This window comes from Aegilops tauschii, chromosome 5 (assembly GCF_002575655.3).
Source record: "Aegilops tauschii subsp. strangulata cultivar AL8/78 chromosome 5, Aet v6.0, whole genome shotgun sequence".
Taxonomy (NCBI): domain Eukaryota; kingdom Viridiplantae; phylum Streptophyta; class Magnoliopsida; order Poales; family Poaceae; genus Aegilops; species Aegilops tauschii.
In genome coordinates, this window is record NC_053039.3 from 504,706,132 (window position 1) to 504,723,096 (window position 16,965).

The 16,965-nt window shown below is 45.6% G+C and overlaps 1 protein-coding gene across 1 annotated transcript; it reads left to right on the forward strand.

Annotated features, from left to right (window-relative positions):
- Window positions 1-2,946: 2,946 nt before the first annotated feature.
- On the forward strand, window positions 2,947-4,116 carry LOC109759891 (probable glutathione S-transferase GSTU1). The gene has a single exon (XM_020318727.4). The coding sequence runs from the start codon at window positions 3,114-3,116 to the stop codon at window positions 3,780-3,782; it is 669 nt and encodes a 222-aa protein (XP_020174316.1). The 5' UTR covers window positions 2,947-3,113; the 3' UTR covers window positions 3,783-4,116.
- The last annotated feature ends 12,849 nt before the right edge of the window (window positions 4,117-16,965 follow it).

Here is a 16,965-nt window from a genome sequence, read left to right on the forward strand (position 1 = left end):
TGTGATGTTCTACATAAACAGAAAATAAAAGAAAAGAAAACTGACAAAGAAACAAAGAAAACGAAGAAAAACATAAAATAAATTGATGAACACGAAACAATCAGCAAAGGTTCTAAAAACCGATGAAAACCGTAAATAAAAACACATAAAAAATGCAAGAAATCGGGATAAAACGGTGAAAAGAAAGAGAAACAAAGAAAAACAATGAAACCCGAAGAAAAGAGACAAAGAAAAATGAAGAAGAAAAGAAAGAGAAGGAAAAACTAGTGAAAACGAGAAAATAATAGTGGAAACAAAGGAAAACAGAACTTATAACTAAGAAAAGAGAAAAACCGAAGAAAATCGATGAAAATAAAAAAAGGAAAAAGGAAACAAAAAGGAAAAGGAAAAGGAAAAGGAAAAAAAAAACAGAGAAAACCATACCTAAAGCGAACCAACAGCGAACGAGAAAACTGCACTTTAAAAGGACCGACCCGCTCGCGCTCGCGTGTAGCAAGACAACCTGCTGTCCCGCTATAGGCTAGAAATAGCTCTCGCGCGCTACTACCACCAGGAACATAGGAGGATCACGCTACAGCCATGGCGTCCTCACCTCTTCCTCTCCCTCTTACACTTAATTTGTTCATCCTTTCAACTTGCCAGCAACGCAAAAAATCCTTAGAATTCTAGGTATAATTCATCCATGGAAATAAAACCACACTTTAATGTCTTAATTATCCAAATCGACCTCATGCACCAAATGCTACTAGTTGTCAGCGAAATTTCGATCTCTCTTCGCGACCTATAAAAAATATGAACCGAGGAGAGACCCGTGTGCCTCTCATTCTCCTCCTCCACGTTCGTTCTCATACTTTGTCCATAGGAGTCCTTCGTAGCCCCATGCCATTGTCGTAAAGTTTCGAGCCCCATGGTGAGTTCATCGCATGGGCGAGTCGTCTATGTCACTTACACGTCCAATTTCTTTCATTAGAGAATCTTGCTTGACCTCTTCAACATCCAGGACATGTGGTGCACCTATTCCACGACGTTGGCCGCGACGACACCGAACCATGCCATGACACTATTTCTATGGAGCTTTCGTGATGGATTTGCATTGCCGAAGTCGCTTGATGCTACGCCTACGTCTCCACCGTGACATCGGGAACACCGCCGACCTTCCCATAGACACAAAAGACGCCCATATCATCAAGTGTTGCTTCATCAGTCCTCAACACACATCGGTCAACTATGGTGAGCATCTTTCGCTCAACCTCACTCTCTTATTTCTTGTCCAAAGTCAACCTCATATTTATTAGTTCTCCTTACATATGCTTACCTGAGACCATGATATCCTTTGAACATCAACTTCTACAATCCATGCCCTCTTGAACTCATGTGATTATATTTGTGTCATCTTTCAAAAGAATCAAACTATTCTTCCACATACATTCCTAGGATCTTATCATCTATTCTGTGGCATAGTGATATTTAGGTTATACTTGGACCCATTTCAAAATAGTCAAAACTCAATTGAAAGCCTTTTTTAGAGCACCTCCAGGAGGGGTAGGGGGGGGGGTCCTGCATTTCATTAAAAAGAAGATAATTGCTCGGTTAATCAGAAATAACCTGGCAAAAACCCAATACACACACGCACGCGCACTGCACCCCCCCCCCCCCCTGTAATGAACAACCGTGCGAGAACCCCGACCATAGTATATGTTGAATTCTACCATAGGGTCTAGCATTCACTTAGCACCTATGAAAAAACAGTGACTATGCCATGTGTTCAACATTTATCCAATAGTTTAAACTCAAGATGGAGTTTGAATTGAAACCATGCAATGGTCTGGTTTGTTTATAAGAGCTTACTACCTCCGTCCGGGTTTATTGGCCCCCTTTGTATTGTGTGTCCAACTGTGACCCTAGATTTGACTAATAAATTATAAGTTGTACTCCCTCCGATCCCATTTACTCTGCGTATAACTTTTTTGCCAAAATATCCGCAATAGTCTGCGCGTTTAAATATTTAGCATATTCTTTCCAAAAATACCCTTCCACCTCCGCTTCGCCTCATAGGCCAGCGCCCCAGCATGCAGGTTGTGTCAGAGAGACAGCCATGCAGAGAGAGCATGCAGGTGTGCGTGGGTAATGGAGAACGAGGAGGACGGGGGCGGAGAGCCAATGGCTGCATGGGGCATTTATAGCTGCTGCTTTCTCCCGTCCATGCGCGCAGGGGCATCTCCATCCACAAAGCAGGCAGCTAGTCCATATCTTGGTATGCGGGCTGGTGCTTACGCGCAAAGAAAAAAGAATCAAAGGGAGTATGTCACAAAGCTTATATTGTTGGATTTGTATATGAAAGACTATTTTAGGGTATATAACCTATCTTTTCTAAAGTTATTAAATCGAAGGTCAAAATTTGACCCAAACTACAAAGAGGACTAATAAACCAGGTAGTGGTTGATTTGGTGCCAATAATCGGCATGTTATTTGTTGACAGGTCTAAAAAATTGGTTGGCTACCAACTATAGTTCTCACCCATCTCTCAACAAAATTGCTAACTTTTGGCAACTTTCCATTCGCAATGCCGAATCTTGGCATCAAACCAAAAATAACTAGTTTCCCCGCAAAATTAAATGCAATCCCGCAATACCAGGCTAGCAGCTCCTTTTGATGTCGTCACCCCATATCACATCTTTTCCCCAATCCCAGGCTCAGCGATCTTCTCCGCCGATCTGCCCGCAGTCCGCGGTGTGGCCTCCCAGCCAGCCAGCCCACTCGTCCCGCTCACACAGACGTGCCATGCCGGCCCATGCCCTCGTGCTGGGATTCCCTTCCCTTCCCTTTGCACGCGCGCGCACCGTACGTGACGCAAGCGGTGACACACACCGGGCGAGCGAAGGAAGGCCCAGAATCCTCCAGCCGGTGCGTACACCACCCGTTCGATTCGATCTTCTCTCACAAGTTCCAGTCAAAACGTACTACTACTAGACTGTTCCACACACGATCCCACCCTCCCCTCTCCCCTATAAATCCTCCTCTCAACCTCATCTTCATCCTCACTCATCACCCACACAGCGTGCACAACACAAACACAAACACAGATCGATCGAGATCCAAAGCAACCAGGAGCAATGGCGGGCGAGAAGGGCCTGGTGCTGCTGGACTTCTGGGTGAGCCCGTTCGGGCAGCGCGTCCGCATCGCGCTGGCGGAGAAGGGCCTGCCCTACGAGTACGCGGAGGAGGACCTGATGGCCGGCAAGAGCGACCGCCTCCTCCGCGCCAACCCGGTGCACAAGAAGATCCCGGTGCTCCTCCACGACGGCCGCCCCGTCAACGAGTCCCTCATCATCCTCCAGTACCTGGAGGACGCCTTCCCGGACGCCCCGGCACTGCTCCCCTCCGACCCCTACGCGCGCGCGCAGGCCCGCTTCTGGGCCGACTACGTCGACAAGAAGGTCTACGACTGCGGCTCCCGCCTCTGGAAGCTCAAGGGCGAGCCGCAGGCGCAGGCGCGCGCCGAGATGCTGGACATCCTCAAGACCCTCGACGGCGCGCTCGGGGACAAGCCCTTCTTCGGCGGCGACAAGTTCGGGTTCGTCGACGCCGCCTTCGCGCCCTTCACCGCGTGGTTCCACAGCTACGAGAGGTACGGCGAGTTCAGCCTGCCGGAGGTGGCGCCCAAGATCGCGGCGTGGGCCAAGCGCTGCGGCGAGCGGGAGAGCGTCGCCAAGAGCCTCTACTCGCCGGACAAGGTGTACGACTTCATCGGCCTGCTCAAGAAGAAGTACGGCATCGAGTAGCCGCGCGGACGGACGGGCGGCCATGCATGCGCCATCCCGCCGGCCGGCCAATAAATCAGGGAGCGTTTGGGTGGCCTACAGTGCGTACGTTTCGGATATTGATTTCTTCGTGGAGTCTAGTGTTCGTGCGTGTGTGGTTGGTGGTAGTTGTTTGGTTTTGTTAGTGTGAGTGCGTCGTGGGTGCCGTGTACTCCTGTGTGTGTGTCAAGTGTTGCCACCTGCGATTCCATTTCCATTCCGTGCGATGAATAAATTAAGAAGGGGTCTTCTGGACGCGTCTAGCGGGCGCACGGCCGCCTAGGATGCTTAGCGAGCGGCCCGACACTTCAGATAATTTCTTGTCTCTCCTTTTAACTAGAATAGTCATCTAGTAGTCCCTTTTTCTGCTATGTATTAAATGTCAACATATGTATCTCCTCCTATGCATGTGTTTGTTCGTATTTATTTTGTGATTTTAAAATTTAAAAAAGGCATAACTTTCAATCCGTATCTTAAAATTAAGATCCGTTTTCACCGTTGAAACTCTTGCGACGTGCTCTTTAAAAGTAGATCCTACATGGGATGTTTTGATGAACTAGTCTTCCTGCCAGCTAAATATCAATATGTGTGCAACTAGACTACATGCCGCGCCAAATGAGTATGTGTGTCAATTGTCCTTTTGCTAACTAAACATCAATGTGTGTGCATTGCCGCGCCAACTGAGCATATGTGTGTGCCAATAATCCTGCCAACTAAACATCAATGTGTGTACAACTAGACTATATTGGCGCGTCAATTGCGCATATGTGTGTGCAATTAGTGTCCTGCCAACTGAACATCAGTATGTGTGCAACTAGACTAAATTACAAGCCAACTAAGCATAAGTGTGTGCAACTAGTCCTTCTGCCAATTAAACATCAATGTGTGTAACTATACTACATTACAAGCCAACTAAACATCAATGTGTGTGCAACTAGACTATATTACAAGCCAACTGAGCACAAAGTAGCTGAATATAAAACACCCCGATTACATCAAGCTCCGTCAGGTCTGCTGCGGCACTGTCGGACGCGTTGAGGAGGTTGGACTTGAGCGCGGTCAGGCTCTCGGGGAAGAGGAGGGGCCAGAGTCGGAGGATGTCGTCGGAGAGAGGAGTTTGCGGAGGAGGACAGCAGCCATGGTGCGGAGCTCGGCGATGGACGGGTCGAAGGAGGCCCATAGTAGGGACAAGGCTTGCAATCCACTACTAGATAGTTGGTCGGGATAGTAGACTAATTGCACATCAAGTTGTTATGGTTGGTAGGTTGCAACCTCATATGAAGTTAGATCATGTAGCTCCAAAGATGGTTTTAAAAAAAATTGCACCATGTAGTATTAAAATTGCACAATACAGTACTTTTAGTTTCACCATATAGCACCAAAGTTGGCATATAAAAAATTCGTCGAAACATATCATGCGGGATCTAGTTTTGAAGATCTCGTCGCGATGAATCCAACGGTGAAAACGGATCTGAATTCCGACATGTGGTTTAAAAGATATGACTTTTTAAAAATTTAAGAGGCCAAAAATAAATGTGCGTGAATCTGTTTCCAAGACTAGTCTGTACGCATTTAATCCTAACAAAAACATCCACTAGCTGACGAAAAAACACACGTGTGAGTAACAAGCCGGCCGCCTGTTTCTACGAAATAGTGCGCGTGCACTTTAAAGGTTTTAAGTTGTTTAATTAGGGGCTGTCTACCAAACATCCACAAAGGCACACTGATGCGGAAGCAGAGTCTTTGCGATCCGCTAAATCGTGGGATTCTCCATATATTTTAAGTTCGATTTTTTTTTAAAACTTGATGATTAAACTTGTGGGATTTCTCGCATGTTTAAGTTTTGAATTTCGAAACCTTATGATTTTATTGTTCACTTCTAGTATTATGTTTGTTAGGAATCGTAGCATAATTTAAAATTTTCCTACGCTCACCAAGATGCATCTATGGAGTCTACTAGAAACGAGGGGAAAGGAATGCATCTACATACCCTTGTAGATCGCGAGCGGAAGCGTTCCAATGAACGTGGATGACGGAGTCGTACTCGCAGTGATCCAAATCACCGATGACCGAGTGCCGAACAGACGGCACCTCCGCGTTCAACACACGTACGGTGCAGCGACGTCTCCTCCTTCTTGATCCAGCAAGGGGGAAGGAGAGGTTGATGGAGATCCAGCAACACGACGGCGTGGTGGTGGATGTAGCGGGTCTCCGGCAGGGCTTCGCCAAGCTTCTGCGAGAGAGAGAGGTGTTGTAGGGGAGGAGGGAGGCGCCCAAGGCTGTGGTTTGCTGCCCTCCCTCCCCCTCACTATTTATAGGACCCCTGGGGGGCGCCAGCCCTTGGGAGATCAGATCTCCAAGGGGGGCGGCGGCCAAGTGGGGGAAAGGGGGTGCCTTGCCCCCCAAGGCAAGGGGGAAAGCTCCCCCTAAGGTTCCCAACCCTAGGCGCATGGGGGAGGCCCAAGGGGGGCGCCCCAGCCCACTAAGGGCTGGTTCCCTTCCACTTTCAGCCCACGGGGCCCTCCGGGATAGGTGGTCCCACCCGGTGGATCTCCGGGACCCTTCCGGTGGTCCCGGTACAATACCGGTAACCCCCGAAACTTTCCCGGTGGCCGAAACTGGACTTTCTATATATAATTCTTCACCTCCGGACCATTCCGGAACCTCTCGTGACGTCCGGGATCTCATCCGGAACTCCGAACAACTTTCGGGTTTCCGCATACATATATCTCTACAACCCTAGCGTCACCGGACCTTAAGTGTGTAGACCCTACGGGTTCGGGAGACATGCAGACATGACCGAGACGCCTCTCCGGTCAATAACCAACAGCGGGATCTGGATACCCATGTTGGCTCCCACATGCTCCACGATGATCTCATCGGATGAACCACGGTGTCGAGGATTCAATCAATCCGTATGCAATTCCCTTTGTCAAACGGTATGTTACTTGCCCGAGATTCGATCGTCGGTATCCCAATACCTTGTTCAATCTCGTTACCGGCAAGTCTCTTTACTCGTACCGCAATGCATGATCCCGTGACTAACGCCTTAGTCACATTGAGCTCATTATGATGATGCATTACCGAGTGGGCCCAGAGATACCTCTCCGTCACACGGAGTGACAAATCCCAGTCTCGATCCGTGCCAACCCAACAGACACTTTCGGAGATACCCGTAGTGCACCTTTATAGTCACCCAGTTACATTGTGACGTTTGGCACACCCAAAGCACTCCTACGGTATCCGGGAGTTGCACGATCTCATGGTCTAAGGAAAAGATACTTGACATTGGAAAAGCTCTAGCAAATGAAACTACACGATCTTTTATGCTATGCTTAGGATTGGGTCTTGTCCATCACATCATTCTTCTAATGATGTGATCCCGTTATCAATGACATCCAATGTCCATAGTCAGGAAACCATGACTATCAGTTGATCAACGAGCTAGTCAACTAGAGGCTTACTAGGGACACGTTGTGGTCTATGTATTCACACATGTATTACGATTTCCGGACAATACAATTATAGCATGAATAATAGACAATTATCATGAACAAAGAAATATAATAATAACCATTTATTATTGCCTCTAGGGCATATTTCCAACAGTCTCCCACTTGCACTAGAGTCAGTAATCTAGTTCACATCACCATGTGATTCACACTCACTGGTCACATCACCATGTGACCAACATCTAAAGAGTTTACTAGAGTCAACAATCTAGTTCACATCACTATGTGATTATCACTCAATGTGTTCTGGTTTGGTCATGTTATGCTTGTGAGAGAGGTTATTAGTCAACGGGTCTGAACCTTTCAGAACCGTGTGCTTTACGAATATCTATGTCATCTTTGTGGATGCTACCACGCGCTATTTGGAGCCATTTCAAATAATTGCTCTACTATACGAATCCGGTTTCCTACTCAGAGTCATCCGGATTAGTGTCAAAGTTCGCATCGACGTAACCCTTTACGACGAACTCCTTTCCACCTCCATAATCGAGAAAATTCCTTAATCCACTAGGTACTAAGGATAAGTTCGACCGCTGTCATGAGATCCTTTCCCGGATCACCATTGTACCCTCTTGACCAACTCATGGCAAGGCACACTACATGTGCGGTACACAGCATAGCATACTATAGAGCCTATGTCTAAAGCATAGGGGACGACCTTCGTCCTTTCTCTATCTTCCGCTGTGGTCAGGTCTTGAGTCTCACTCAATACTCACACCTTGTAACACAGCCAAGAACTCCTTCTTTGTTGATCTATTTTGAACTCTTTCAAAATCATGTCAAGGTGTGCTGTCTTTTGAAAGTATCATCAGGCATCTTGATCTATCTCTATGGATCTTGATGCCCAATATGTAAGCAGCTTTATCCAGGTCTTCCTTTGAAAAACTCCTTTCAAACAACCCTTTATGCTTTCCAGAAATTTTACATCATTTCGGATCAACAATATGTCATTCACATATACTTATCAGAAATGTTGTAGCGCTCCCACTCACTTTATTGTAAATACAAGTTTCTAACAAACTTTGTATAAACCCAAAAAAAAAAACTTTGATCACCCCATCAAAGCGTATATTCTGACTCCGAGATGCTTGCTCTAATCCATGGAAGGATCGCTAGAGCTAGCATACCTTTTAGCATCCTTAGGATCGACAAAACCTTTCTGATTGTATCACATACAACCTTTCCTTACGAAAACTGGTAAGAAAACTTGTTTTGACATCCATCTGCCAGATTTCATAAATGTAACTAATGCTAACATGATTCCGACGGACCTAAGCATCGCTACGGATGAGAAAAACTCATCGTAGTCAACTCCTTGAACTTGTGAAAATACTCTTTGCCACAAGTCGAGCTTCATAGACGGTAACATTACCGTCCATGTCCGTCTTCTTCTTAAAGATCCATTTATCTCAATGGCTTGCCGATCATCGGGCAAGTTCACCAAAGTCCATGCTTTGTTCTGATACATGGATTCTCTCTTGGATTTCATGGCCTCGAGCCATTCGTCGGAATATGGGCCCACCATCGCTTCTCCATAGCTCGTAGGTTCATTGTTGTCTAGCTACATGACTTCCAAGACAGGATCACGCATTACTCTGAAGTAGTGCGCATCCTCGTCGTCCTACGAGGTTTGGTAGTGACTTGATCCGAAGTTTCATGATCACTATCATAGGCTTCCACTTCAATTGGTGTAGGTGCCACAGGAACAACTTCCTGTGCCCTGCTACACACTAGTTGAAGCGACGGTTCAATAACCTTATCAAGTCTCCACCATCCTCCCACTCAATTCTTTCGAGAGAAACTTTTCCTCGAGAAAGGACTCGTTTCTAGAAGCAATTACTTTTGCTTCCAGATCTGAAATAGGAGGTATACCCAACTGTTTTTGGGTATTCTATGAAGATGCATTTATCCGCTTTGGGTTCGAGCTTATCAGCCTGAAACTTTTTCACATAAGCATCGCAACCCCAAACTTTTAAGAAACGACAACTTAGGTTTCTATAAACGGTGTCGTCTCAACGGAATTGCGTGGTGCCCCTTTTAAAGTGAATGCGGTTGTCTCTAATGCCTAACCCATAAACGATAGTGGTAATTTGATAAGAAACATCATGGTATGCACCATATCCAATAGGGTGCAGTTATGATGTTCGGACACACCATCACACTATGGTGTTCCAGGCGGTATTAATTGTGAAACATCTTCCACAATATCTCAATTGTGTGCCAAACTCGTATCTCAGATACTCATCTCTATGATCATATCATAGACATTTTATCCTCTTGTCACGACGATCTTCAACTTCACTCTGAAATTACTTGAACCTTTCAATAATTCAGACTAGTGTTTCATCAAGTAAATACACTCAGCATCTACTCAAATCATCTGTGAAGTAAGAACATAACGATATCCACTGCATGCCTCAGCACTCATTGGACTGCGTACATCAAAATGTATTACTTCCAATAAGTTGCTCTCTTGTTCCATCTCACTGAAAACGAGGACTTTCAGTCATTTTGCCCATGTGGTATGATTTGCATGTCTCAAGTGATTCATAATCAAGTGAGTCCAAACGATCCATCTGTATGGAGTTTCTTCATGCATATATACCAATAGACATGGTTCGCATGTCTTAATCTTTTCAAAAAAATGAGTGAGTCCAAAGATCCACCTACATGGAGCTTCTTCATGCGTTCTACACCAATATGACTCAAGTGGCAGTGCCACAAGTATGTGGTACTATCATTACTATCTTATATCTTTTTGGCATGAACATGTGTATCACTACGATCGAGATTCATTTTAGGTGCAAGACCATTGAAGGTATTATTCAAATAAACAGAGTAACCATTATTCTCCTTAAATGAATAACCGTTTTGCGGCAAACATAATCCAATCATGTTCAACGCAAACACCAAATCTCGATGGTAGAGGGAGCATGCGATGCTTGATCACATCAACCTTGGAAACACTTCCAACACATATCGTCATCTCACCTTTAGCTAGTCTCCATTTATCCCGCAGCTTTTATTTCGAGTTACTAACACTTAGCAACCGAACCAGTATCTAATACCCTGGTGCTGCTAGGAGTACTAGTAAAGTACACATTCATATAACGTATATCCAATATACTTCTGTCAACCTTGCCTGCCTTCTCATCTACCAAGTATCTAGGGTAGTACTGCTTCAGTGACCGTTCCTCTCATTACAGAAGCACTTAGTCTCGGGTTTGGGTTCAACCTTGGGATTCTTCACTAGAGCAGCAAACGACTTGCTGTTTCATGAAGTATCCCTTTTGCCCTTGCCCTTCTTAAACTAGTGGTTTTACTAACCATCAACAATTGATGCTCCTTCTTGATTTCTACTCTCGCGGTGTCAAACATCGCGAATAGCTCAAGGATCATCATAATTATCCTTGATATGTTATAGTTCATCACGAAGCTCTACTAGCTTGGTGGCAGTGACTATGGAGAACTATCACTATCTCATCTGGGAGATTAACTCCCACTCGATTCAAGCGATTGTGGCACTCAGGCAATCTGAGCACACGCTCAACGATTGAGCTTTTCTCTCTTAGTTTGCAGGCTTAAGAAACTTGTCAGAGGTCTCATACCTCTTGACGTGGGCACTAGTCTGAAATCCCAATTTCAGTCTTCGGAACATCTCACATGTTCTGCGACGTTTCAAAAACGTCTTTGGTGCCACAATTCTAAACCACACTGAACTATCACATAGTCATCAAAATGTGTATGTCAGATGTTTCGTAACATCTACAGACGACGCTGAGGTTCAGCACACCGAGCGGTGCATTAAGGACATAAGCCTTCTGTGCAGCAATGAGGACAGTTTACGGACCCAGTCCGCATAATTGCTACTACCAACTTTCAACTAAATTTTCTCTAGGAACATATCTTAACCAGTAGAACTAAAGCGCAAGCTATGACATAATTTGCAAATACCTATTTGACTATGTTCATGATAATGAAGTTCATCTGATTATGAACTCCCACTCAGATAGACATCCCTCTAGTCATCTAAGTGAAACATGATCCGAGTTTAACTAGGCCGTGTCCGATCATCACGTGAGACGGACTAGTCAAGATCGGTGAACATCTCCATGTTGATCGTATCTTCTATACGACTCATGCTCGACCTTTCGGTCCTCCGTGTTCCGAGGCCATGTCTGTACATGCTAGGCTCGTCAAGTCAACCTAAGTGTATTGCGTGTGTTCCGAGGCCATGTCTGTACATGCTAGGCTCGTCAACACCCGTTGTATTCGAACGTTAGAATCTATCACACCCGATCATCACGTGGTGCTTCGAAACAACGAACCTTCGCAACGGTGCACAGTTAGGGTGAACACTTTCTTGAAATTATTATAAGGGATCATCTTACTTACTACCGTCGTTCTAAGCAAATAATATGCAAAAACATGATAAACATCACATGCAATCAAATAGTGACATGATATGGCCAATATCATCATGCTCCTTTGATCTCCATCTTCGGGGCACCATGATCATCTTCGTCACCGGCATGACACCATGATCTCCATCATCATGATCTCCATCATTGTGTCTTCATGAAGTCGTCACGCCAACGATTACTTCTACTTCTATGGCTAACGCGTTTAGCAACAAAGTAAAGTAATTTACATGGCGTTATTCAATGACACGCAGGTCATGCAAAATAATAAAGACAACTCCTATGGCTCCTGCCGGTTGTCATACTCATCGACATGCAAGTCGTGATTCCTATTACAAGAATATGATCAATCTCATACATCACATATATCATTCATCACATCTTCTGGCCATATCACATCACATAGCACTTGCTGCAAAAACAAGTTAGACGTCCTCTAATTGTTGTTGCAAGTTCTTACGTGGTTTGTAGGTTTCTATCAAGAACGTTTCTTACCTACGTATGACCACAACGTGATTTGCCAATTTCTATTTACCCTTCATAAGGACCCTTTTCATCGAATCCGTTCCGACTAAAGTAGGAGAGACAGACACCCGCTAGCCACCTTATGCAACTTGTGCATGTCAGTCGGTGGAACCTGTCTCACGTAAGTGTACGTGTAAGGTCGGTCCGGGCCGCTTCATCCTATAATGCCGCCGAAACAAGAAAAGACTAGTAGCGGCAAGAAGAATTGGCAAACTCAACGCCCACAACTGCTTTGTGTTCTGCTCGTGCATAGTAACTACGCATAGACCTGGCTCATGATGCCACTGTTGGGAATCGTAGCATAATTTAAAATTTTCCTACGCTCACCAAGATGCATCTATGGAGTCTACTAGCAACGAGGGGAAATGAGTGCATCTACATACCCTTGTAGATCGCGAGCGGAAGCGTTCCAATGAACGTGGATGACGGAGTCGTACTCGCAGTGATCCAAATCACCGATGACCGAGTGCCGAACGGACGGCACCTCCGCGTTCAACACACGTACGGTGCAGCGACGTCTCCTCCTTCTTGATCCAGCAAGGGGGAAGGAGAGGTTGATGGAGATCCAGCAGCACGACGGCGTGGTGGTGGATGTAGCGGGTCTCCGGCAGGGCTTCGCCAAGCTTCTGCGAGAGAGAGAGAGGTGTTGCAGGGGAGGAGGGAGGCGCCCAAGGCTGTGGTTTGCTGCCCTCCCTCCCCCCCACTATTTATAGGACCCCTGGGGGGGCGCCAGCCCTTGGGAGATCAGATCTCCAAGGGGGGCGGCGGCCAAGTGGGGGAAAGGGGGTGCCTTGCCCCCCAAGGCAAGGGGGAAAGCTCCCCCCTAGGGTTCCCAACCCTAGGCGCATGGGGGGAGGCCCAAGGGGGGCGCCCCAGCCCACTAAGGGCTGGTTCCCTTCCACTTTCAGCCCACGGGGCCCTCCGGGATAGGTGGCCCCACCCGGTGGACCTCCGGGACCCTTCCGGTGGTCCCGGTACAATACCGGTAACCCCCGAAACTTTCCCGATGGCCGAAACTGGACTTCCTATATATAATTCTTCACCTCCGGACCATTCCGGAACCTCTCGTGACGTCCGGGATCTCATCCGGGACTCCGAACAACTTTCGGGTTTCCGCATACATATATCTCTACAACCCTAGCGTCACCGGACCTTAAGTGTGTAGACCCTACGGGTTCGGGAGACATGCAGACATGACCGAGACGCCTCTCCGGTCAATAACCAACAGCGGGATCTGGATACCCATGTTGGCTCCCACATGCTCCACGATGATCTCATCGGATGAACCACGGTGTCGAGGATTCAATCAATCCGTATGCAATTCCCTTTGTCAAACAGTATGTTACTTGCCCGAGATTCGATCGTCGGTATCCCAATACCTTGTTCAATCTCGTTACCGGCAAGTCTCTTTACTCGTACCGCAATGCATGATCCCGTGACTAACGCCTTAGTCACATTGAGCTCATTATGATGATGCATTACCGAGTGGGCCCAGAGATACCTCTCCGTCACACGGAGTGACAAAAACCCAGTCTCGATCCGTGCCAACCCAACAGACACTTTCGGAGATACCCGTAGTGCACCTTTATAGTCACCCAGTTACGTTGTGATGTTTGGCACACCCAAAGCACTCCTACGGTATCCGGGAGTTGCACGATCTCATGGTCTAAGGAAAAGATACTTGACATTGGAAAACTCTAGCAAATGAAACTACACGATCTTTTATGCTATGCTTAGGATTGGGTCTTGTCCATCACATCATTCTCCTAATGATGTGATCCCGTTATCAATGACATCCAATGTCCATAGTCAGGAAACCATGACTATCAGTTGATCAACGAGCTAGTCAACTAGAGGCTTACTAGGGACACGTTGTGGTCTATGTATTCACACATGTATTACGATTTCCGGACAATACAATTATAGCATGAATAATAGACAATTATCATGAACAAAGAAATATAATAATAACCATTTATTATTGCCTCTAGGGCATATTTCCAACAATGTTTTAGTAGCCAAAACTTGATGAAGTTTTAGAAACTCATTAAAAAGTATTTAAAATAGGTCTCATTTGAAGCCCCCTCACAAAAATCCCGAAGATGCAAGCGAAATTTAAATTAGACTTTTAGTTTAAAAGATTCAAATACAAAAGGTGAAAAGAAAAAGGAAAGGGTAGGTGCGGGGAAAGAGTTGGTGCCCCCCGCCCCTCATGCCACAAAGCGCCTCCCGGATGCCTTCATAAGTTTTAGGGTTTGTTTGGTTCATGCCCCCAACTCACTCTATCAAAATATTGGTCATGCCAAGTCCCTCGTATGTTGTTTGCTTTGTTGTCAAAATTTTAGCTACCAACGGGTCCTTGTTCTTTCCTTCACAGATTCTTGCCAAATCTTTGGCCAACCCTGGGCGATGAAATCCCACGCCAAAAATTTGGCAAGCCAATATTGGCAGGGCCAGCTACAGACAAGAATCAAACATACCCTTAGTCAGTTTGATTTGGCCTCACATTTGACTTATATACTTCGTCTTTCTCTCCCGCCTTCTTCCTCATCCGAACATAACTTAAGGTTTTTTCTCCCCTCGGAAGCGACCGGCCTCAGACTCTTTCTCTCCTCTGAATCAATGTCGGTTGTCCTTGTCTGCAGCGAGGTTGTAGTGAGGGCCCAGCTCGCCGCCGCCCTTCACTCGAGTCAAGTTTCTTCCTTCCCTCTCAAGTGAAGTGACACCATGGGGAGATTCCTCGTTCACTCATCCATACCTCCATCGAGGTCATTCGTCCCTGCCTCCATTGAGGTCCTCATGAGCTTTCATTGTCGCAGTATCGTCATTTCAGGCTTGAAATCAGGCTCCAAATCAAGTGATATCGGCTCTTACATGCTCATTCTATCAATTAAGAAAGCAACTTTTCAAATTTGAATGTTTTGAAAATTCAAATAATACATTCATCAATGTTCACCAAAATTAATACATCTAAATTTGATATATTTTTTAAGAATTGATAGTATAAAAATATGGCTAGTACTACCTCCGTCCGGGTTTAAAAAAATCTTCTGGCCACTAAGCCCCGTCCGGAAAAATTAGGCCGCTCGATCTAAAAGCCTGCACTGCTGCACCAATGACCTGCGTAGCGATGAGGAGCAAAAACCTCATTACTCATTTCTTCCATCTATATAGGGCCTAATGCGTTTTTCAAGATCGCCTTTGACTATTGATAAGATTAATGGTACATGAGATGTATAATGTGAAAATTATATCATTGGAAGCTCCTTTCACATACGAATTTGACGGTATGCTTTGTGTAAATTGCATGTTATATATTATTACTTTAATATTTGGTCAAAGGTAGCCTCAAAAAACGCATTAGACCATATATAGATAGAAGGAGTGAGTACCTTTTTTTAGGACCTGAGTTGGACTGAAGCTGGCTGATTGGCCACTTTGAGCTCTAATTCACACAGGTCTTTTCAGCAGTGTCTTTGGTCCTGTTAAAATGGTCTTTAATCCTAACAAACCCGGACGAAGGTAGTATCACTTAATATTTTTCCATGATGATGTGATGGGTGGCAGGCTGCGTTGGTCTCTCCACGAGAATGGACCGAATCTTCCTTTTTTCCTATCGCCTGACATATGAATAGCATCATCAACTGTTGTTTAACAAACATTTCAGAAATACTCTCTTCGTCCTAAAACAAGAGTCTTTAATTTTGTATTAACTTTAGTTTAAAGTTGTACTAACTACTTAGTTTGAGACATTTATTTTAGTGTGTGGTCTCAGCTCTCTGAGTGAACTATGCGGCTGGCTGTTAGTACTACAGTGTGCCAACAAGAGGTTTTGTCTCCGTTCCAAGAAAAAGTTGGCATGAAAAACTCCCTAAAAGAAAGTTGGTCTGAAGAAAGCACGCGATGCAGAGGATAGACGGATTTGGATACGCAGGATCAGCAGCATGTGAAGTTTGTCGCTACGAATAAATCCGATGCTCCGCTCCCGTCTTCCGGCATCCCGTGTTGTGAAGTTTTGTCGGTACCGATTCTTTGTTTCGTTATATACTGACATCTCCAACAGGATTCCGTAAATCAGACCTAAGAGAAAATATCAAGTGCTACCGTTCATCTCACGATACGGTGCTCCAATACCTCATGGTGCGTTGGATCTGCATGCAAAGGGCATGATCATCTCACATTCTCACTTATCCTTTTACACACACCCCTTGTGTCTCTTGCAGGCCATCACACACGAGTCGCATCAGACGGCTATAGGGCGACCGATTTTTACTGGTGGGCCCAGCCTCATTAAACCAAATCTCAGCCAATCACTGGTAACCACTCCGTTAAACCCCGTAAACAGCCCGTGAGTGTAGCTCTCTCTAGGGCGACTGGCTGAAACTTGGGAACTTTTCTGAAATCCTGAATTGTTTTAATTAAGGAAAAAAATCAGAAAAAAGAAAAAGAAAAAACAAGATGACAAAAACATGGGTGTCCCTCCTCCCATGGGGGCCGGCCCATGAGCGCTTGCGGGGGAGCAGAGGGTGTTAACGCAGTCCTGGATTATGGAGTACTCAGCACGTCGGCCTATCATGAATCCTTGAATACTTGGTGTATATTTCAAGGCATATTCAGATATTCGACATGTTTATCTCTAGATGCAACCGACCATGTGTAACGCTAGGTACCCCTTGGTGCCTATATGAGCCGAGGGTTTTAGTCTGT